The sequence below is a fragment of the Lonchura striata genome, chromosome 36 (genome assembly GCF_050655825.1).
Source record: "Lonchura striata isolate lonStrDom1 chromosome 36, ASM5065582v1, whole genome shotgun sequence".
NCBI lineage: Eukaryota > Metazoa > Chordata > Aves > Passeriformes > Estrildidae > Lonchura > Lonchura striata.
In genome coordinates, this window is record NC_140738.1 from 6,903,169 (window position 1) to 6,926,979 (window position 23,811).

The 23,811-nt window shown below is 53.0% G+C and overlaps 1 protein-coding gene across 1 annotated transcript; it reads left to right on the top strand.

Moving 5' to 3' along the window:
- The first annotated feature begins 1,075 nt into the window (after nucleotides 1–1,075).
- On the top strand, nucleotides 1,076–22,601 carry LOC146764079 (uncharacterized). The gene is made up of 3 exons (XM_085565549.1): nucleotides 1,076–3,109; nucleotides 3,798–3,806; nucleotides 21,535–22,601. Exons 1-3 carry the CDS (start codon nucleotides 2,380–2,382, stop codon nucleotides 22,011–22,013), a joined length of 1,218 nt encoding a protein of 405 aa, XP_085421675.1. The 5' UTR covers nucleotides 1,076–2,379; the 3' UTR covers nucleotides 22,014–22,601.
- Nucleotides 22,602–23,811: the final 1,210 nt, after the last annotated feature.

Consider the following 23,811-nt stretch of genomic DNA (forward strand, 5'->3'; position numbering starts at 1 on the left):
CTATAGCTTGAATACACACTGGCCAGCCTTGATTTACTGGATCCCACATCTTTGATAAATAAGCCACAGGTCTCTTTACTCCTTCCCACTCTTGAAACAAAACCCTATGAGCTACCCCTTTTTTTTCATTTACATACAAATGAAAGGGTTTTGCTAGTGCAGGTAAGCTTAAAGTTGATATTGGGGCTAGTTTTAACTTCTTTTTTCTTAGTTTTTCATTACCCTTTTTGAACCATTTTATATCATCTCCCTCTGTCAGTTTTTTTTATTCAAAAATTTTACTGTCTGTGTATATCCTTCAATCGACAATCTATAATATCCCAATAATCTGAGTATCTTTCTGATTTCCCCCTTTGAAGAGGGAGGGGGAAGGGATAGAATCCCTGTGTTTCAGTCAGGGTTGAGCTTCCAACTACCCTTTCTAAGCAAGTGTCCAAGATATTTTACCTCTGATTCTACAAATTGCAGCTTCCCTTTTGATACCCTTAATCCTTTTTCCCCAAGAAAATTCAAAAGCTTTATAGTAGCCTCTCCAGCTTCAGCTTCAGCTTCCCCAGAAAGTAAAAGATTATCCACATATTGGATAATTTGTATTCCAGGGGGAGTGGGGAAAGTTTGTAGTATTGTTTCTAAAGCTTGTCCAAATAAGTTTGGGGATTCTGTAAGCCCCTGTGGTAGTTTTGTCCATCTTAATTGCTGTTTTCTCCAGTTAGTGAGTCCTTCCATTCAAAAGCAAAGATAACTTGCTCTCCTGGGCTAATGGGCAAGCCCAAAAGGCATCTTTAAGGTCCACTACACTAAACCACTGATGCTGGGGAGGAACTTTACTGAAAAGAGTATAAGGATTTGGTACCACTGGATAGCGGGTCTGAGTTCTTTGTTAACCTCCCTTAAGGCTTGTACCAGTCTATAGCTCCCGTCAGGCTTCTTTACTGGGAGTATTGGGGTATTATGGGGAGACATACAAGGTTCTAATGTCCCATCCTTTGTTAGTCCTTCTATTACTGGCTTTAAACATTCCCGTCCTTCTAAAGATACAGGATACTGCTGTACATGTATGGGACAATTTTTTTTTCCTCAGTTGTAATCTTTATGGGGTCAATATTTAATCTTCCCCTATTTCCCTCCCCAGCCCAAACTTCCTTGTTAATTCTTCTTCCATCATCCTGGCCTAGTTTTAAAAGTCTAGCTGTCATCTTCCCATCTTCTGGAACAACCCCTATTCCTAATTTCACCTGTAAATCTTGTCCCAATAAATTGCTACCTGCCCCTGGGACCAAGAAAACATCCCTCATCCAAAATTTAGTTTCTCCCTCTATTGCCACATTTTTAATAACGGGTACTGTGAAACTCTCTCCTTTTGCTCCTGTTACTATTACGGTATCTTTGCTTACACTATAACCTTTTGGAATATTTAACAGAAAGGTTCATTCTGCCCCTGTGTCTACCACAAATTCCAATTTTTCTTCTTGGGGACCCACTCTTAAAGTTATCTCAGCATTCCCCACCTGGACCCACCTGTGCCCCCCCTCGGCCCCATGGCCCCGCGAGGGGAATTTGGGGAGGTGGGAGTGGGGCAGCGCCAAGGCCGGGCCCCCCCGCGCTGTCCTGGCGGGAGCGGCTGCAGTGGGGACCGAGTGCGGGCGGGAGCGGCCGAGAGCCCAGCGCTGCCCCAGCCCGACCTGCCCCAGCTCCATCCCTGCCCCTGCGCTGGGATGCTGTGGGGCTGGGGGGAAGAGGGAGCCGGCAGTGGGTGCTGGGCCTGGGGGCAGGAGGAGAAGGGAAGGAGAAGCAGGCTTGAGGAACAGAATGGTCAAACGATGCAGGTGGCAGGAGAGGGTGGGATTATGCAGGAGAAGGAGGAATAGCAGGAGGAAGAGGAGTGTGAGGAAGAGCAAAGACACAGGAGGAGGAGGAGAAGGAGCAGAAAGAGGAAGCAGCAGAAGGTTCCACCCCTCCCTGTGTCTGCAGCCTCCCCCCAGCCCCAGGAGCGCTGCTCCCCCCACATGTAGCAGGTGACTGTGGAGGAGGATCCACGATTTTCACGGGGTGAATCTTGGTGTTTCTGAGCTTTCTTGGGTTAAATGTTGGTGCTTTGGTTTTATGTGGCAGCTGAATCTTTATCTTTTGAAGGAGGTTTTTGCTGACTTGTGATGTTCGGGGAGTTTTTGATTTGTGTCTTGAAGTTTGTGGGATTTTTGGTCTGAATCTTGGTGTTTTGGAGGTTCTTACAGACACAGGATTCCCAATGACTTCCTGAGATGAACTTGGGCAAGGAGGAACCTCCAGTCCAAGGAGCTCTTCTCTTGTTTTTCCCTCAAACCAGGATTTGTCTTTGCCAGGGCTTGGCTGGATGGAGGAGGAGAAAAAGCCCCGGAGATGCTGCAGGAGGAGGAGCTGCAAACCCAGCCCAGGGAGCTGCAGGGAGGAAAGAGCCCCCTGAGCCAGGAAGGCAGGCGGAGATCCAGCCAGAGCTCGGAGCTCCTGGAGAAGCCTCATGGCAGGGAGAAGCCCCACAAGTGCTTGGAATGTGGGAAGGGTTTCAGCCGGAGATCCAACCTGATCGAGCACCAGAGGATCCACACTGGGGAGAGGCCCTACGAGTGTGGAGAGTGTGGGAAGAGGTTTCAGAGAAGCTCCCATCTCCTCGTACATGAGCGGATTCACACAGAGGAGAGGCCCTACTGCTGCCCCGACTGCGGGAAGGGCTTTCAGCACAACTCCAATCTCACTGTGCACCGGCGCATCCACACTGGGGAGAGGCCCTACGAGTGTGGGAAATGTGGGAAGGGCTTCAAAGACAGGTCTGGCCTGATCCAGCACCAGGTGATCCACACTGGGGAACGGCCCTATGAGTGCTTGGAATGTGGGAAGAGCTTTGGGCGGAGCTCACACCTGAGAAGACACCAGGGCATCCACACTGGGGAGAGGCCCTACGAGTGTCCCCAGTGTGGGAAGAGGTTTCAGACCAGCTCCAATCTCCTCCTACATGAGCGGATTCACACAGAGGAGAGGCCCTACCGCTGCCCCGACTGCGGGAAGGGCTTCAAGCAAAGCTCCAGCCTCACCGTGCACCGGCGCATCCACACCGGGGAGAGGCCCTACGAATGTGGGAAGTATGGGAAGAGCTTCTCCATGAGCTCAAAGTTGATCAGACACCAATGGAGGCATCACTAAAGGAAGTCCTGTGAGTGCCCTGAGTGTGGGAAGTGCTTGGAGTGAGGGAAGAGAGTGAGGGAAGAGCTTGGAGTGAGGGAAGAGTTTGGTGTGCTGCTGCAGGTCCATCCCCCATGGGAGGATCCAGGCTGGATGATCCCCAGTGACCCCCATTGGGCAGAGCCCTGGTGCCCCTGTATGGGGAATAAAACAGAGAGTAAAGCAATGGAGCTGATCAAGGGACCCGATATCTGAGGCCTGACTGAGCAGAAACTGTGGGAGACACAGACACAGTTTCAGTCTCCCTGGGCAAGAAGTGACCAGAAAAAATGGTGTGAGTCTTTGTGATAAGATAAATGTTCCCAGGTTACTGGATGTCTCGAAGAATGTGTAACCAATGGGAAATTGTTACGAAAAACAGAGCCCTCTATAAGCCCCATACAAGGAAATCCCTGTATAAACACCTGGTACACTCAATAAAATTTGCTTTGCTCTAAACTCGGATGTCCCCGTCTCTCCATGGTGGATAACCCTGTTGTGGGTGATCCCCGTTGGGTGGGGGAAGGTGCTGGAGGGATTTCTTTCCCTTCTCCTGGTGCTGCCGTGGTTTGGTTGGTAATAAATTCCCTCCCTGTGCCCAGGCCGGGTCTGTTGTCCCCGTGCCGGTGCTCGGGGCGGGATCTCTCCCGTTCCTTCTCTGCACTGCCGGGCCTCTCCTCAGCCAATGAGAGAACGCGGTGGAGAAGAGTCAGCCAATCAGCGAGAGCGGGGCTGATGACTCACCAGTTGCCGGGCAGACCCGCAGCAGGCAGTGTTCCCCGCCTGGACCCGCCCTCCCTGCCCAGGGCCGGCCCCGCCGTGGGGTCCCCCCAAGTCCCTCCCCAGTGCCCCCATGAACTGGGCTGGGTTTAACTGGGAAGCTTTACTGGGAACACTGGGAGCAGGGGGCAGGGGCAGAGTGACAGCAGGGCTGGGGGGACACTCAATCCCCCCAAAATCAGCGTGGGGCTAGAGCAGGGGGTGCCGGCCGGGTCCGGGGCCACGGGGAGGGGCTCTCACTGCCAGTGGCTCAGGAGCTCTGTGGGCAGAGAACGGGGGGTGACACCGGGCTGGGGTCCCCGGGGGGACCATTCACATTCTGGGGGAGGTGGGATACGACTCACGGGACCCCCCTTTCTTGTGCAGGTAGAACCAGATCCCCAGTGCCAGGAAGATGAAGCCCAACTTGGAGTCTCCAGTTCCTGCCAGCATCTTGCTGTGGCAGCATCCAGCAGCATCTCTGGGGTCTCCGCAGGGGTCAGGACCCCCCAGAAACTCTCACAGGCACCCAGGCCCCTCCAAGCACCCTCCTGGTTGCTCCCAACCTACTCAGGACCCCTGAAACCTCCCTCTTGATCCCTTCCTCACCTTCCCAGGACCCACCAAAGCCCCTCCTGTCCCTCTCAGTATCCCACAGCCTCCTTCCAGTTGCCCCCCACTGCTCCAGGACCCCCAAACTCTCTCTCATTCCCTTCCCAGCCCCACCAGGGTTCATCCAGACCCCTCCCAGTCTCTTCCCAGCAACCAACCTTGTCCCAATCTCTGCTCTTCCATCCCCAATCTCCATCCAGCTCCTCCAGGCTCACTCACATCCCTTCCAGTCACACCCAGCAAACCCAAACTCCCTCCCAGTGTCCACCAGGACCCCCAGAACCCCATCCCACCCTCCCCAGTATCCTTCAAACCCCTTCTTAGCCCTTCCAAACCCACAACCTCCTCTCCCAGTTGAAACCAGGCTCTCTCCAACTCCCTCCCAGTTGAAATCAGCACATCCCAGTGGCTGTCCCAGTGCCCCCAATTCCTCCCCTGTATCCCAGTGCTGGCTCAAGGGGTGCTCCAGGCTGACGTGCTCCACCTGGCAGGTGGAGGTGAGCCCGGCCCGGGTTGGGGTTTCCAGCAGCACCAGGAGCTGGTGGGTCCAGTCCCAGTTGGGGACCATGTCGGTGGCCACCACAGAGAGCTCCTGCTGGCCCTGGAACCACCTCAGCTGGACGTGGGCAGGGTAGAAATCCACCAAGGAGCAGAGCAGGTGGCCGGGGCTGGGCTGGGAGCTCGAGGGCACCAGCGAGATGGACACGCTGGGGGTCACTGGGAGAGAGCGGGGACACACTGGGATCAGCTGGGGGGAACTGGGAGAGAGAGGGGAGGGGTGGTGTGGCCTTGGGGCAGACTGGGAATGGACTGAGAGGGACTTGGAATGAACTGGGAAAGACTGGGATGATACTCAGAGAGAGGGGAGGGGATGGGGGGCACTCGGAGAGGGTGGAGATCTCGGAGTGAACTGGGGAGGAACTGGGAATGGGCTGGGAAGGAGTGGGAGGGACTGGGGCGGCACTGGGAGGAACTGGGAATGGGCTGGGAAGGAGTGGGAGGGACTGGGGCGGCACTGGGAGGAACTGGGAATGGGCTGGGAAGGAGTGGGAGGGACTGGGGCGGCACTGGGAGGAACTGGGCATGGGCTGGGAAGGAGTGGGAGGGAATGGGGGGCACTGGGAGGAACTGGGAATGAAGCGCGCGGCACTGGGAGGCCGAGTCCAGTGCGGGGCACGCGGCGCTGCGGGTCTGCCTGGCAACTGATGAGTCATCAGAGACTCGCGCTCTGATTGGCTGAGAGGCGGCAGCTCCACGCCAGGCTGAGATGGACAGCCGGGAGGCACTGGGAGAGACTGGGATGGACTGGGAGAGCCACGGGGGTCAGTAATTAGTTGGTTGGTCCGTCTTTGGGATGCTGCAGGCGAGGCTACAATTCTGGATGGCACCGAAGCGAGACATTTGGGATTCCTGTCACATGATCCTGTCATTGATCAAGGAATGATGAGGGGGGCTCACCCTCACAGCCTCTGGGCACGGGTTCTGGAAAGTGTAGCACAAAGATACCTGTGTGCAGATGATCTTTATATGCAGCAGACCCAGTGGAAGACTATAGAACACGGGATCCAACGTCTGAGAGAAATGGCAGTGGCAGAGATTATCTTCTCAGATTAAATAACAACTAGAAATCCAGGCTTGGTACCATGTACGTCTGTGATGTGGTGAAAACTTGTACGGCTTGGGCCACATGAATACGCTTCTGCTTTAGCAATAATGAAGCGGGAGGAGAGGGATGAGACCATGCTCAACATGGCAAGGAAACTCCGAGCATATGCAGATGCTGTACATGGTCCAACCCATGCCAGAATTGCAGCAGTGCAAACACATCTGCAGAAATTAGAAGATAAGATAGAGGAGAGTCATAAGAGACTCAGGGAGGAGATTAAGGAGGACCTTTTCCAAATCTCAGCAGTACAGATCAGAGGTTCTGGTATCCAACATAGACGTTCTTCAGATGGTGAGAGAAGGTACACCCCAAGAGCTGAGCTGTGGTTCTTCCTGCGCGACTGCAGAGAAAACATGAGGAGATGGGATGGAAAATCTACTGCTGCTCTGGCACAACGGGTGCATGAATTGAAGGAAGGCAAGACTCAGAGAGGAAGTGACACCAAAAGGAGAGCAGCTCCAGTTGCCCGTAGCCAAACTGCCAGGCATGATGATGACATGTCCGATCCTGTCACCCTGATTCTTAAGACTTCCTAAAGCCTTCTGAGTTTACATTCCTTTGGAGAACTTTCCCACACAATTTCTGTAAACAACGTATTGTTTACATTCTTTTATGGGGGTGGAGAAACACTTGATGTACTGGTGGTTTGTCCAATGTCTTTGGAGAGGTGGCCCATTCACTCTCCAATCCAATGTCACCCTTGGGAAGGTATAAAAGACAGAGTCAGATAATAAACGTTCTTTTTTTACCTTGCAAGCAGCAGGTGGTCCGCGTGGTGCTTTCACGTGTCCCACAGCGACATCTGGTGACTGCCGACGTGTATTGCAGCTTAGGCTGAAAGCACGCGGGTGAGGTTTTTTTTCTCTCTCTGTCCAGCGCTCTGCCTGTTGCTATTGTTGGTAATGGAGAGTTTTGAGAGCATCAGGGAGGAGTCAGTGGCTTTGAGCGTTTGGAGGGAGGTGTTGAAGTGGAAACGCGTTCTTTTTTATTGGGATGATTTTGAGAGGCTGTTTTTATGGGCAAGGGAACAGGGATTCTTTCCCAGTCTTGCCGAGGCTCTGTCCTGGGAGAAATGGGCTCCTGTGGGAGAACGCCTCATGGATGCCCTGCTTGATAATCGTTTTGAAGGCATTGGGCCGCTGATGATGTTGTGGAAGAGATTGGATGCCATCTGGCAGGGCTCTGACACTGGTGGCTCTCGTGATTCTCTGAGAAATTTTTCTACCTCTGATGTTGGGGAGGCCGAGTCCCTGGGGCGTGGCCCGGATTCCCCTTGTGCCCAGGAGAGTGAGTCGGAGGACGGCTTCTCCTCTGGGGAGCCCCGGGCTCCCAGCCCGCTGGCTCCGAGCATCCGGTCGGTGGAGCGGGTCCGACCGCCCCGCCCTGCCCCGCGCCGCCGGCGTGGTGGGACGAAGGGGAAAGCACTTCCTCTTTGTGCCTTCCCGGCGCTCGGGGGCGAACGGGGGCTTGTGGACCAGCCCTCGCCTCGGGTTGCATCTGGCTCAGTGAAGGTGAATTGCCCGAATTGCGGGGTCACGTTCCCCTTGAAAGCGACCGAGGCGAATTCGCCCGGATCGGTTTCGGGTTCATCTTCCGAGGATGAGTCAGCTCCAATCCCTGAGTCTGCGCAGCCTGCTGGGCGTGCGCAGGCAATGGGCGCCGCCAAGGACGGGGCGTTGGTCTCTGTTCCGTCGGGCTCCGCCCCAGCAGGCGGGCAGCCTGTCCGGTCCCGCCTGATGGGGGCGGTGCCCGCCGGGCGGTTGCGTGTTGCGGGTCCGAAACTCCTTGGGGGCGTGCCGGCCTCCGTTGTGTCGTCCCGCAGTGAAATGTCTCCGCGCCCCGCGTCTCCCTCTACATCCCGCCTTTCCCCCGCCCCGGGGGACAGGAGTGCTGAGCTGGGGTTGCGGTCCGCGCCGCCGCCTGCGTCCGCCGCAGTGTCCTCTGCTGATGGTGCGGAGGGCACTGCTGGGACGCCGGCTGGGTTGGCTCCATCTTCCCCGCCTGCCGCGGGGGCCGGGACTGCTGACACGGCTGGCGGGAGACCGGTGACTCCCCGTGGCCGTGGATCCTCCCCGTCGTCCTTGTGGACCCTCCCCCCTTGCCAGGTGACCGTGCGCCCGAGAGACCACGGGCGGTTCTGGCAGGAGGTCCTTGATAAGGCTGAGGAGATGTGTGACCTTGGTCCCTCGCAGAGCCTGCCGGATCACGGGGAAGGCTCCTCTGGCTCTGCTGATGCTGCAGGGGGTGTGGTGTCCAGTGATGTCGCACCGCCTTGCAGCCCAGGAGCTTCCACTGTCCCAGAGTCCACGGGACATGAAACAGTGGACGATGCAGCCTTGCCAGGGGGTCTTCAGGCTTTCCCTGTGCTCAGGGGTGTTACTCACAACACTCATCAGCCCTTTTCGTTTAAGGTGTTGAAGGAAATCTGAGACACTGTGGCACAATATGGTCTTGGGTCTGATGAGGTTATGCACACGATTCGGCTACTTGTTACTGACCTGCTGACGCCTTTTGATATTCGCGCTGTGGCACAGGCTCTTTTTAACCCTGTGCAGTTTGACCTGTTTAAGGACAAATGGGTTAGTCTAGTGGCTAGTGCAGTGCGGAAGAATGATACACGGGGGCAGCAGAATCCCAGGCGTGTGGTTAACACTGACATGTTGATGGGCACAGGCAATTATGTTGATCCTCGGGGGCAGGCTGGATACGATCCTCTTGTGCTTGATCAATGCCGGACGTTAGGCTTGGCAGCTATAATCCAGGCCCTAGAAATGGCTGCTCCAATGGAGCCCTTCCTGACTGTTGTTCAAAGGGCTGACGAGCCTTTCATAGACTTTGCATCGAGGTTGACTGCCTCTGTAGAGCGGCAGGTGGTAGAACCTGAGCTGAGGCGAATGGTCCTTGCAAGATTTGCTAGGATCCATTGTAACGCAGAATGCAAAAGAGTCATACAGGCTCTTCCTGAAGGGGCTACCATTTCACAGATGGCAGCAGCCTGTGTAGACATAGGCCCGTCGGTTCGGAAGGTGGATTCTTGGGCTGCTGCCGCACAGCCAGTCTGGAAGCAGCCGCAGGGGGCTGCTCAGACAAGCACCAAACGAGGGAAGAAAACACAGAAGGGAAAATTTCCCTTGTATGTGTGTGGCCAGTGCGGAAGGCCAGGCCATCTATCAGATGTTTGCAAGGCGACTGTTCATGCAAGTGGCCAGGCAATCCCGAGCTCGGGAAACGGGAAGCGGAGCGCGAAAGGGGGGCGCGCTCAGACACAAGTTCCTCTCCAGACCCCGGAGCCCATGGAGGTCTGCTCAGCCAGCTCGTAGCCAGCACCTGCGGGTCAGCAGGTGTGGATGTCTGCACAGCAGCAACAGTTGTTTTAGACTCTTGCAAGGTGCACAAGGTTCCCCTGGACGCCTTTGGTCCTTTTGGTGAGGGCATGAGTGCCTTCCTTATGGGGAGGTCTAGTGCCACCCTTCAGGGCATCATTGTGCATCTGGGTCTTATAGATGCAGACTTCACAGGGCAGATCTGTGCAATGATCTCCACGCCCACCCCCCCTGTTACAATCCCAAAAAGGACACGGCTTGCTCAACTTGTGCCTTTTAAGTCTTCTGTTCGCAGGACGGCTGACCAGTCACGAGGGGATGGCGGTTTTGGATCCACTGGACCGCCTCAAGTTCACTGGACCGCTGTCCTGACTAAAGACCGTCCCGAGATGCTGTGTACCCTGTCCATCCCTGGTGCGACGCCGTCAGAGATCCGCCTGCGCGGGCTCCTTGACAGCGGCGCTGATGTCACAGTTCTCTCCCTTGCCGCCTGGCCTCCAGATTGGCCCCTGGATCCAGTGGAGACGTCTGTTGCGGGCCTGGGAGGAACAGCGCGATGTTATGTGAGCCAGCGGCCCGTGCTGGTCACAAACCCAGAGGGACAGACGGCTTGGATCAGGCCTCATGTTACTTCTTCTCCTGCTAACCTCTGGGGGAGGGATGTTTTGTCTGCATGGGGGGTGCGCATCGGGACGGGTTTTTGATGGGGGCCACTGCAGCGAAGGGCGAGGAGTGTCCTACGCCTCCTATACGGTGGCTGGTGGATACACCTGTTTGGGAAAACCAGTGGCCCCTCCCTCAAGATAAACTGACCGCCCTTCAAAATTTAGTGCAGGAACAGTTGGACCAGGGTCGTCTGGAGCCTTCCAGGAGCCCCTGGAACACCCCTGTTTTCTGCATCAAAAAGAAGTCTGGGAAATGGAGGTGGTTACAGGACCTCCAGAAGGTCAATGCTGTCATGGAAGGCATGGGAACATTACAGGCGGGCATGCCATCACCTACCATGCTTCCTGCAGGCTGGCCGATCTTCATCGTGGATTTGAAGGATTGCTTCTTTACAATTCCTTTGCATCCCGATGACAGACCAAAATTTGCCTTCACAGTGCCAGCAGTTGACAATGATGAGCCCGCACAGCGATATCAATGGAGAGTTCTGCCACAGGGGATGCGCAACTCCCCAGTTATATGCCAATGGTATGTGGCTCGTGCCTTGTCTGGAGTTCGCAAGCAGTTCCCTGATGCACGTGTATCATTATATGGACGACATCCTGGTGGCTGCGTCCACTCAGGAGGAGCTGCTGAGGATTCAGCCTCGGTTGCTCGATGCTTTGCATGCTCATGGGTTGCAGGTGGCTCCAGAAAAGGTTCAGCAACAACCTCCTTGGAAGTATTTGGGGGTCAAAATTCTGGAACGGACAATCCAACACCAGGAGGTGCAATTTGTGCATTCGGTGAAGACACTGAATGATGTTCAAAAACTGATGGGTGTCATCACCTGGTTACGTCCATACTTGGGACTAACCGACGCACAACTGTCTCCTGTGTATGATCTGTTGAAAGGAGACCCTGATTTAAAATCACCTCGCACATTGACCCCTGAGGCACGTCAGGTGCTGGAGGAGGTTCAGCAGGCTGTTTCTGCCCGTCAGGTTTATCGCATTGATCTTTCCGTTGATGTCACTGTGTTCGTTACCACTCCAGATTCGCATCCCACAGGTATCATTGGTCAATGGAGTGACAAATGGTCTGATCCCTTGCACATTTTGGAATGGGTTTTCCTGCCCCATCAGCCGCAGAAGACGGCAACGACATTGGCTGAGTTGATTGCTCGGTTGATAATCAAATGCCGGCAACGGTGTTTGCAATTGATGGGTGCGGATCCTGCAAAGATCGTACTCCCAATATCCCAGGAGGACTTTGACTGGAGCTTTGCACACTGTGTGTCCATGCAATGTGCTCTGGAAAATTTTTCAGGGCAAATCACTTATCATTTGCCCAGCCACAAGCTACTGCAGGTGGCGAAATCTACGCAGATCTCTTTGCGGCCCAAAAATAGTCAGGAACCCGTGCAAGGACCCACCGTCTTTACTGATGGTTCAGGGAAAACAGGAAAGGCCATTGTTACTTGGACGGATCTGAGTGGCAGGTTCTGAAAGCTCATCAGGAGGGGTCGGCCCAATTGGTTGAGTTGAGGGCTGCTGTTATGGCATTTGAGAGATTTTCCCAGGAACCTTTCAATTTGGTCACGGATTCTGCCTATGTGGCTGACATCGCACAGCGGTTGGGTCATTCAGTTTTGAAGGAGGTCAGTAACCCTGCCTTGTTTCATTTACTGAAGACCTTGTGGTGTGCTATTCAGGCCCGGGTTCATCCGTTTTACATTCTGCATGTGAGAAGTCACACCAATTTACCAGGGTTTGTGGCGGAAGGTAACGCGAGGGCTGACAGGTTGGCTAATCCAGCGTGGGTAGCACCTCAGCCTGATACACTCGCGCAGGCCAAGGCATCGCATGGGTTTTTCCATCAGAATGCACATACTCTGCAGAAGCAGTTTCAGCTGACACCGACAGAGGCTCGTGGCATTGTTGAGTCCTGTGACGACTGCCATGCACTTGCTCCACCTCTACCAGCAGGGGTAAACCCTAGAGGCCTTAGGGCCCTGGAGCTTTGGCAGACCGATGTCACCCAGATTGCTGAGTTTGGCCGGCTCAAGTATGTGCATGTCACGGTGGACACGTTCTCCTCTGCAATGTGGGCTTCCGCTCACACTGGAGAAAAGGCCCGCGATGTCATTGCCCACTGGAGGCAGGCCTTTGCCGTTCTAGGCATACCTTCTGCTGTGAAAACCGACAATGGTCCTGCTTACGCATCGCAGCAGGTGCGGCAGTTCCTGCAGTTGTGGGGGGTGTCACACAAGTTTGGTATTGCCCACTCTCCAACTGGCCAAGCTATTGTAGAACGTGCTCATGGTACTCTGAAGCGGGTTCTTCAAAAACAAAAACGGGGAATGCAGGGTGAGACCCCACACAGTCGGTTGGAGAAAGCATTGTACACCATCAATCATCTTACGGTGCAGCAGAATTCAAATAACCCTGTCATTTTAAATCATCATCTCTCGTTGCAGGCTTCAGACGAGGCACATCAGCCTCGAGCAAAAGTTCGAGTGCAGAATTTAGTCACCAAACAATGGGAAGGTCCCTATGACCTTATCGCTTAGGGGCGCGGGTATGCTTGTGTGTCCACAGATACTGGTGTGCGCTAGGTACCTTTGAAGTGTGTTCGTCCTGATCTGCAACCGCAGAGACAGAACCCAATCAACGGGCAACATGGAAACCGTGACCAAACTGAAAGGCATCCAATGGATGGATCGTCGAGTGATGACTCAGTTGAGGATGATGGCGGGTGATCACTCTGACGATTCCTCCGTGAATGGACATTGAACCTTATTTATTTATTTATTTATTTATTTTTCTTTCTTTTCTTTTAAACTAAAAAGGCTGAGATGTCACCCTGATTCTTAAGACTTCCTAAAGCCTTCTGAGTTTACATTCCTTTGGAGAACTTTCCCACACAGTTTCTGTAAACAACGTATTGTTTACATTCTTTTATGGGGGTGGAGAACACTTGATGTACTGGTGATTTGTCCAATGTCTTTGGAGAGGTGGCCCATTCACTCTCCAATCCAATGTCACCCTTGGGAAGGTATAAAAGACAGAGTCAGATAATAAACGTTCCTTTTTTTTACCTTGCAAGCAGCAGGTGGTCCGCGTTGTGCTTTCATGTGTCCCACAGCGACAAACGGGCCTATGTGCAGCCACAGCAAAAGAGCAGCTCCATCAGCCACTTCCTCCTGCTGGCACTGGCAGACATGTGGCAGCTGCAGCTCCTGCACTTCTGCCTCTTCCTGGGCATCTCCCTGGCTGCCCTCCTGGGCAACAGCCTCATCATCAGTGCCGTAGCCTGCGGCCACCACCTGCACACGCCCATGTTCTTCTTCCTGCTCAACCTGGCCCTCAGCGACCTGGGCTCCATCTGCACCACTGTCCCCAAAGCCATGCACAATTCCCTCTGGGACACCAGCACCATCTCATACACAGGATGTGTTGCACAGCTCTTTTTTTTGCCTTCTTCATTGGATCAGAGTTTTCTCTCCTGACCATCATGTGCTACGACCGCTGTGTGTCCATCTGCAAACCCCTGCACTATGGGACCCTTCTGGGCAGCAGAGCTTGTGCCCACATGGCAGCAGCTGCCTGGGCCAGTGCCTTTCTCAATGCTCTCGTGCACACAGCCAATACATTTTCCCTGCCCCTGTGCCATGGCAATGCCCTGGGCCAGTTCTTCTGTGAAATCCCACATATCCTCAAGCTCTCCTGCTCCAAATCCTATCTCAGGGAACTTGGGCTCATTGCAGTTAGTGTCTGTTTGGCATTTGGATGTTTTGTGTTCATAGCTTTCTCCTGTGTGCAGATCTTCAGGGCTGTGCTGAGGATCCCCTCTGAGCAGTGACAGCACAAAGCTTTTTCCACCTGCCTCCCTCACCTAACCGTGGTCTCCCTGTTTTTCAGCACTATAATGTTTGCTTACCTGAAGCCCCCCTCGATGTCCTCCCCATCCCTGGATCTGGCCCTGTCAGTTCTGTACTCGGTGGTGCTTCCAGCCCTGAACCCCCTCATCTACAGCCTGAGGAACCAGGAGCTCAAGGCTGCACTGAGGACACTGATGACTGGATGCCTTCAGGAACATTAAACTGCTGGTCAATTTCTGCAAATCATTGTAATAAAAGTCATCTTTGATACTTCTTGTTCATTTAGTTGTGGGGATTTTTTTCCTTTGATTTACTTTTTTTCATATTATCCACACTACATATTAGCATTTGTGCCATTTCCCATTTTATTCTATCCGTCTTCCCCATGGCCACAGTGTGTGTCAATGAGGGGCTGCGTTCTCAGTGGCTTTAAAGAAACTAAAGAATCTCCCAGCAAAGTTTTGTGCAGAGATGCCCCTTTTTTTTGCCATCCCAGAAGCTGCAGGAGCAATGTCTGTGTGCAGAGCTGGGGAAGATCAGTGCTAACACTGCAGCTCTGCTCCTGCTGGCTACACCATTCCTGATCCCGGCCAGGAGCCATTGGCCTTCTTGGCCACCTGGGCACTCTGCTGGCTCATGTCCAGCCTGCTGTCCATCAGTCCCTGCAGGTCCCTTTCTGCCTGGCTGCTGTCCAGCCCCTCTGTCCCCAGTCTGTAGCACTGCAGGGGTTGTTGTGGCCAAAGTGCAGGACCCAGCACTTGGACTTGTTAAACCTCACCTTGTTGGATTTGGGCCCTGGATCCAGCCTGTCCAGGGCCCTGTGCAGAGCCCTCCTACCCTCCAGCAGATCAACACTCACATACAGCTTGGTGTCACCAGGGTTCCATGAAATCCCAGAGTGTCCCAATGGTCTCCATGATTCCATGAGGCCTCCCAGTGTCACAATATCCCTTTGGTTCCATGGGACCCCTTGGTGTCACAAAGTCCCTTGGATCTTTGGGCCCTGCAGTGTCACAATGTCACCATGGTCCCCCAAGGCCCTGCAGTGTCACAGGGGATCCTTGGTTCCATGAGGTCTGGCAGGCAGCAATGCTTTCCTTGGTCCCACAGTGTCACAATGGCCTCTTGGTCCCAAAGGCCACCACGGTGTCAAACATGTTTCCTTCATTCCATGGGTCCCTGAGGAGCAGCACTGGCCCCTTGGTTCCATGGAGCCCTGCAGCGTCACAATGACCCCATCATGACATGAGGTCCTGCTGTGTCACAAAGCTCTTCATGGTTCCACAAGGCCCTGCAGGGTCACAGTGGCCTCTTGGTTCCATGAGGCCTCAGAGTGCCACAATGAATTCCTTGGTGCTGCAGTGTCACAATGGAGCCCTGGTGACACAAGATCCTGCAGTGTCACCAGGGATCCTTGGTTCCACGGGGCACCACAGAATAACAATATTTCCCTCCAATCTCAGAGTCCTTGACTCCTGTCGGTCTCAGAAATGCCTCAGAATATTGTGGGGCGGGAGTGGGGACAAAGTGTTATTGATTGTCAGACATGAAGAGTCTTGATTTTCATATCTGTTCAGACTGCATTAGAAGGTGCTGGGGGTCAATATCAATTAGACATTGCTGATATCAATCTATAAACAGGAAAAGAAAACAGGGCAAAACTGCTCTCTCTGCATTGTTTTCAATACAGTATATTGACTCTGACTACACTTCTGAAACTTGGATGCAGCTTTCTCTGAGCAACTTATGGAAGAACTTATGAAGACAATGGCTCTTGTAGGTGGCCAGTGTAAAGATAATATTTTCTTGTCCTTCCCTGCAAAGTTTGTTAAAATCACTGAAAGAAAGGTAACAAATGATACCAGCAAGACTGACAAGTCCTACAAGAAGCCGAGCTCTAACTAAATTCCTGAATAACTCCCAAATTCACAGGTTTGGAGGTTTTGTCCAAATATGAGAATCAATATCTCCTTCGTCCCTGTCAACTTTGTCATAGCTACACAGCGCAGTCCCTTCCTTTTAATAATCTGTATTGGGCCAAATTTTCACTTTTCTTTTATTGGAACCTACCAGCAGCTGAGCTGGAGCTGCATGGGAACTGATGAAACTTGGAATTGCCACAGAATCGCTTCTATTCTTGGTTTATTCATGTTTGGGATTTGTTTGCATTTCCATCACAAGTGACTTGTGGGAAAATCAAGTATTCATCAAAGTACTTTATGCAGAGTTATGTTTGATTTCTGCAAGTTTATTTTGTCTGGTTCCCAGGGGATATTCAAGGGGTCTCTGTCCCCTCACCCTGGGGGATGCTCAGGGGGTCTCCATCCCTCTGACCTCAGGGAATGCTTGTGCAGGGCTGGGGACCAGGGGCTCTGTGTCCCTCTCATCGCTGAGGGTGCTCGGGGCTGGGGGGGCTCTCCAACCTTCTCATCGCTGGGGAGGCCGGGGCGTCTCTGTCCCTCTCAGCCCTGGTGTGACCCCACCCAAACATCATTGGGGTCAGAGGGACAGAGACACCCCCAAACCCCCAGAAGGGCTGAACCTGGGATTTGGTTTGGGGCTGAGGATTTAGGAAGGGGCTGGAATTGGGTCTGGGGTTGGAGTTGGGGCTGAGATTTGGATTAGAGCTGGGATTCGGGTTAAGGCAAAATGTGGGATTGGCTTTAGGGCTGAGGCTGGGATTGGGTCTGGGCCTAGATAAATTTGGCACTGGCTGAGATTAAATACGGAACTCTGAGTGTGTCTAACCATGGAGTGAGATTGAGACCAGGATCAGGGTCAGGGTTGGGACTGAGCACACACAGAGTGGGACAGGGGGGATGTCACTGCAGGATGTCCCTGGCATTGTCCCAGCCCTCCTCAGGCACCTCCAAACATGGGGGGCAGCTGGGTGCTCCAAGATCCAGGTGCTCCCATGCAGCCCCCCAATACCAGGTGAACATTCCCTGAGGGCTGCCCTGAATGTGATCCTTGGGGCTCTGGGATCAGCCCTCACATCCCTGTGGGAGCAGCTGCAAACATGAGGAGAGATTTTTCCCCTCCTCTTTCTTGTGGAAGGGTGAAGCCCAGCTGTCCTTTTCTCCTGCTGCCTCCTTCTCTCCTCAGTTGAAGATATCAAACTCCCCAGGAGCAGGAAAATCCCCATTCCCTGTTTCCTGTGGCTGCAGCCTGGAACATCCGCTCAGAATGAAGAACTTTCTGACAGCCCTGCTGAATGACACCAGGAGGAGGTTGGTGAAAAAGTGAGGAAATTGTGTTTTGATTGGAAATACAAGCTACAAAATTATTTATTTTCATCCCATTCATTTTCAGTCCATGGCATTTCTGTTTTCAGAGTGCCACCTTCTCAGCTGATTGTGTTTGTGTCCTCCTTTCTCTCCTGCCTTCCTTCACCTGCTCTGTTTCTCTCTCAGTGCCTCCTTTGACCCAGGGCAGCTCTTACCAAAGGCCCTGCCCTGATTTAATTCCCAATCCATGAGCTACAACAACCATGGGTGAAGTTAGGAAGGCTGGCAGTGAAATGTCACTCTAAGGTCTTGCTCCACTTGGCTTTTGGGTCCTTGTTAAGAGCTTTGCCTTCAAGGGCAGGAACATCTTTTCCTGTCTGGGAACTGCAATTCCAGCCCCTGGGAGTGTGTGACATGGATCCCATAGGGGCATTCCTGAGGCTCTCAGGGTGCTGCTCCTGCTGTGCCTCCCAAGGAGCTGTGCAGGGCAGGGGACAAGGTGCAGCAGCTGTGTGAGCTCCCAAAGCACACAGCAAAGGTGGATTTGCTGGGCATTTTCTGGCACATTCACAGCTGGAAGCAGAGGGAAGAAGGAATGGGAAGTGAGTCCCTGACAGAATCACGGAACTATTGGGGTAGGAAGGGACCCTGCCCGCAGGTCCCAATCCCATGAGGGAGTGTCAAGATCTGTTTGGAGGAGCAGGGTGTCATGATGTTTCATTTACCAATCCCCAAAGTGCAAAAAGGCAAACAGCAAGGGACCATCACTTTAATCACAACAAATGCACCTTTATTATAGAGTGCCAACAGCAAATGCAATGGAGGGGACAGAAAGGAAATAAAGGATAGAAAGAAAAGGAGGGGAAAGGGGATTATAGGTACCAAGGCAGACAAAATCCTTTCTGATCCAGACAATGACAATCCATTTTCTTGTGTCGGGGAGAATCTCAAAATCTCGGTAATCTCAGGGGTCTTTTATGGTCCTCTGTCTAAGGGGGGGAAACAGGCAAAAGAAAATGAAAGTCTATTGAAGTCATTGAGGGGGAACAGGTAGAATGAAGAATAAGTCCATTGAAGCCACCGAGGAGGAACAGGTCATGTTTTCGGCTGTGAAAAAGAAACATTGTCTTCTTAGTCCATCAACCACACCTGGGAAACATCTCACATTGATCAGGCCAGCCCTCCTCCCTGTGGTGGTGGTCTCAGTCTCGGTCCTTGGGAGGGGCTTCAATCTCTGTCTGTTACAGTGGTCACGAGAGAGATGAGGGGTCTTCCATGAGAGATCACCAGAGTTACCCCAAAGTTCATTTGGCCAAGAGGTGGGAAAATCTGTGGGTTTAGCAGGTATCATGAAGCCGGTGTGAGCATGTAGAACAAGCCACTCCTTGCCAGGTCCTTGCCAGGCCCTGCTTGAAGCAGTGGTCTGTGGTGGTACAGCAAATACACCTGCAAAAATAATCATCCATCTCTCCAAGCTGGAACTCCAATCAGGGTCTCCAGCATCTCAGTCTCTGCCATTGCAGCAAACATGAGGCAAAAATGAGGGGAACTTGGGTCTGTCTCTTACACAGGGTGCTGATGTCCTTTGAAGGGGAACGATCCCCACATGCGTCCAGCGCTGCAATAAACATACCATCTCTGCAACTCCTTACAGGATTTGTGGGGATTTATTTTCTATCTGCGTTTCAGCAGCAGAGCTAGCAGACTAAACAGCACATTTTACCTATGTTAGCAAGCTACTAATAATTCAAATCAGCACATTTCACCTAAATCCAAATGGATTTCTACCCTGTTAAATTTAACCTGTAAAATACCCTGTTTCAACGCCCAAGCACATCTTGGCTGAGAGGGACAGAGTCTCCCCGGAGCACTCCCCTGGCACAGGGGTGAGAACAATGGAGACTGCCCTGGGGAATGGCTTGGGGTGACCGGGAGAGAGACACCTCCTCAGGAATGGCCTGGGGTAACAGGGATAGGGACAGGGATAGCCCCTGTGGAATAGCCTGGGGTGAAAGAGATGGGGACAACCCCTCAGGGAATGCCCTGGGGTAACAGGGCCAGGGACACCCCTGGGGAATGGCCTGGAGTGACAGGGAAAGGGATAACCCATCCAAGCCCCTCCCAAGCATCCCCCAGGGTGAGAAGCACAGAGACCACTCGAGCATCCCCTGGGGACCAGATTAAACAAACTTGCCAGAAATCAAACTTAACCCTACAAAAAATGCCTTGAGGAATATTTGCTCTTCCCACAAGTCACTTGTGATGAAAATGCAAACAAATCCCAAACATTAATAAACTGACAATAGAAGCAATTCTGTGGCAATTTCAAATTTCACCACTTCCGGCACAACTCCAGCTCAGCTGCTGGCAGGTTGTGATAAAAGTGGACATTTGTCCCAATACAGGTTATTAAAAGGGAGGGAAAGCTCAGTGTAGCTGTCACAAAGGAGACAGGTAGCAAGAGAAAATGATTCTCACATTTGGCAAAGCCCCAAAGCTTGTGTATTCAGGAGTTATTTGGCATTTAGCTACTTTAGCAGGACTTCTTGTGGGACGTTAGTAACCTTTTGTTCCTCACTGCGTGGTGAATGATCCTTGCCAGTCTTGCTGGTATGATTTTATCCCTTTCTTCCAGTGATTTTAACAGACTTTTCAAAGAAGGAAAACAAAATATTTTCTCTACACTGGCCACCCACAAGAGCCATTTTCCTCATAAATTCTCCCAAAAGTCACTCAGAGGAAGCTGCATCCAAGTTTCCAAGAGTTCCTCCAGAAAGAGCCACAAACTCCTCAGAGGAGGGAACCAGACTTCTGTCAAACACGCTTGGGGTCAGACAACAGTGCCCTGAACTCACTGTGCAAAAATAATGTCACAATCTGGTTAACAAAATTGTTAGAGAGATGCCTCTGCCGCAATTAAGCTGCTAAGGAGACAAAATCCAAAGTGGATTTTCTTGACAGTAAATGTGATGTAGAGAGATAGATTGAAAGAAAGAGAAAAGGGGGGAGAGCAAGGGACTGACAGGAACAGAGATCTCCCCTGGGACAGGGCAAGTGTGACATTGTCGCCTGTGTGCGTGGCCTTCCCAGGGTGGGGGTTTTACACCTGAGCCAGTTTGGGTAAGGGGGGTGGTGTTCACCCCCCACCCCGAGCAGGGATTGCCTCACTGTTTCAGGTTACAATGTCAGATGTAACCAAAAGTGTTTTCAGTCCCCATCTCCAAAAACTGTTATCAACAGGTGGGGCAGTGTTCTTTATCTCTTCCATGGCTCAGCCCTGATAACGCCCTCCAGGGCCATCTTCTGTTAATGGGCCATTGAGTGTCACTGCAGCACTGATAAAATTACATCATCCCATTGTGGGATGCTCTGCCCAGGGGGAGGAACCAAGCATTCCTGCCTGGATATAATCTCACCATTTGCAACATCACAACCACCTTTCCTACTGGATTCCCAGAGGACAAGAGCTCCATAACCACCACTGGACCTTCAGAGGAAGACCAGACCCTTCTACAGGATCACTGCTTTGGCAGAATCACGTTCATCACTCCAGCCGGACTGCAGCCACCATTTCATCAGCCTGCTACCACCACCCTGATTATCAGGGTGTCAGGTTATATCCTGACTCTGTGAGTTTAAACCAGTCTTTCTGTATCATAGCTTTGATCTTAATTTTCCTATTAAATTGTCCTTCTGGCTTAGACTCTCTCCCAGGTTTGCTTTGAAACCAGTACAAAACTCACTGTGCTCATCCCTTGTTTTCCTTTCAAAACAGGATTTCCCATCTCCAAATATCTTCCAGATGGAGGAGGAGGCTGCAAGGAAGAGGAAGATGCCCTGGGATGCCCAGGCAGGTGAGGAGGAAGTCAGTGCCCCTTTCCACCTCTCTCCTGCTCCATCTCCCAGCCCAGCCTGGCCCCCAGCTGCAGGACAGCCCCGCTACCGGTGTCCTCCTGCCGGGGACGCACTCGGGGGATCTCCCTGCCCTTCCCACTGGCAAATCCCATCCTCTCCTTGTCCTTCCTCCCCCAGAGCAGGAGCTGCAGATGGAGACCAGGAAGGACAAATCCCCGCAGCAGAACCTCATGGAAGAGGCCATTTTGAGCGGCTCCACAGCACAGGAACCCAACGGGGAGGAAAAGCCCCAGAGATCCCACAGGAGGAGGGGCTGCAAAACCAGCCCAAGGTCATCTGAGGAGGAAAGACACACCCAGTGTCAGGAAGGTGGGCAGAGCTTCAGCCAGAGCTCAGAGCTGGTGGTCCATGAGCAGCTTCATGATGGGGAGAAGCCGTACAAGTGCTCGGAGTGTGGGAAGAGCTTCAGGCGGAAATCCCACCTGATCCGCCACCAGATGATCCACACCGGGGAATGGCCCTACAAGTGTGGGGAGTGTGGGAAGGGCTTCGGCTGGAGCTCAGAACTCATCATCCACCAACGCATCCACACTGGCGAGAGGCCCTATGAGTGTCCCGAGTGTCAGAAGAGGTTTAGGTGGAGCTCTGCTCTCTGCAAGCACCAGCGGATTCACAACGGGGAGAGGCCCTTCCGCTGCCCTGACTGCAGGAGGGGCTTCAAGCAAAACTCCCACCTTGTCCGGCACCGGCACATCCACACCAGGCAGAGGCCCTATGAGTGTCCCCAGTGTGGGAAGAGCTTCTCCAGGAGCTTTCACTTGACTCGACACCAACTTAGGCACAGGTAAGGGAAGCCCTGTGACTGCCCCGACTGCAGGAAGAGCTTCATGCGCTGCTCCCACTCCATCCCCCTTTAGAAGACCCATGTTGGTCAGAGCCCTGGTGACCCACATTCCTTGTGATCCCTGATGAGAAGACACCTGGAAAGTGGTCTTCAAATCCTCCTGGATGCCCATAGACACCTGGATGAACACAGACCAGGAACATCCATCGGGACTCTGATCAACATTGAAAATTAATTGGGAAGAGCTGTTTCTTTGACTTTAAAGCCCAAGAAATTCTTACCTGCTGTGTCACTTCTTCTTCTGGTGGCATCAAGCAATAATGGATGATCATGGAGATCTTTTCCCACCTGAATAATCTCCTTGTTTATCCCATCAAAACACCTAGAATTGGGGTAAAAATAAAGAAATCAAGTAAAGAGATCTAAAGCTGAATCATTTTACTGGGATTTGAATGTGAATTTGAGGTTAAGGGGAGGATTTGGTTCTTCTGGGACCATCCAAGCCAAGGGACATGGCCATGTTCTTGTAGTTGTTCCAGCAGAACGGGTCCATCTAACCTCATCTGTTCTCCAGGAATTCCGGCTGTCTGTCCCAGTCCCTAGCCTGCATCTGCCCAGTCCAAGTGTTCCCCACAAAATGCCCAAATTGCTGCTGAAGTGCCCTAGCTGACCCTTGCTGGGGATGTTCCTGTCCACCAACCTCTCCTGCTCAGCTCCATGGAGGGCTGGGAGGGGTTTTAGGGACTCCTGGTGGGACTGAGAGAGGCTGTTGTGGCTCTTGGGGCCATTTGTGGTGCTGGGAGGGGGTTTGGGGGCCTGCTGGAGGTAACTGGGATATACTGGGAATGAGTGAGGTCATCCTGGGGGCAACTGGAACCATACTGGGGACTCTGGGGTGACTGGGATCGAGCATGCTGGGGGCAATTGGAATATACTGGAAGTGTCTGGCACCATACTGAAGGGGACAACACTGGGAACAGCTGGGACCATTCTGGTGGCAAGTGAGGGCAACTGCGAGTGCCTGTGTCTGTAATGGGGGCCACTGAGGTCATACTGGCAGTGAGCGGGAATGTACTAGGGGTGACTAGGTGCAACTGGGAACATACTGGGTGGAACTGGAACAACACTGAGGGGGACTGGGATCATACTGGGAGTGACCAGGAACATTCTGAGGGCAGTTTGGACCATGGTCGGTGCAACTGGGATATACTGGGAGCAACTGGTACTGCACTGAGGGTGGCTAGAAGTGGTTCTGGGCAACTGGAATTATGCTGGAAGCAACTGGGAGGAAGTGGGTGTGACTGGGAGCATGCTGGGATCAAGTGGGATATACTGAGAGAGACTGGGAATCACTGGGATCATACTGGGAGGGACTGGAACCATAGCAATGGCCTGGGCTGGGTGATGTGGGGCCTCAGAGAGCGCAGGGAGCATTGTGACACTGCGGGGCCTGATGGATCCAAGGGGACATTGTGACACTCTGGGCCCAGCCTGGCCGTGGGGTGTTTTGGGAGCCCCGGGGTACCCAGGGCAGCAGAGCAGAGCCTCTGGCTCAGGGGCAGCAGCTCCTCGGGAAAACCTGGGCGGGCAGCAGGGGATGCCCAGGGAGAAGAAGTCATAGTCCAGAGCCCCAAGGGTGGCACTGGCTGAGGACAGGGCAGGAGGGAGAGGCCACTGCTGGGATGGCGCCGGAACTGCCCAGCATCACAGGGCCTGTATGACATTACAGATTGGGCTGTGTGACATCACAGAGATGGCTATGTGACATCTGAGAGGCTGTGTGAGGTCACCGGGGAGGTCAC

What these genes read in the sequence shown, in the direction of transcription:
- LOC146764079 (XM_085565549.1), top strand. Translation starts at nt 2,380, where the DNA reads ATGCTGCAGGAGGAGGAGCTGCAAACCCAGCCCAGGGAGCTGCAGGGA.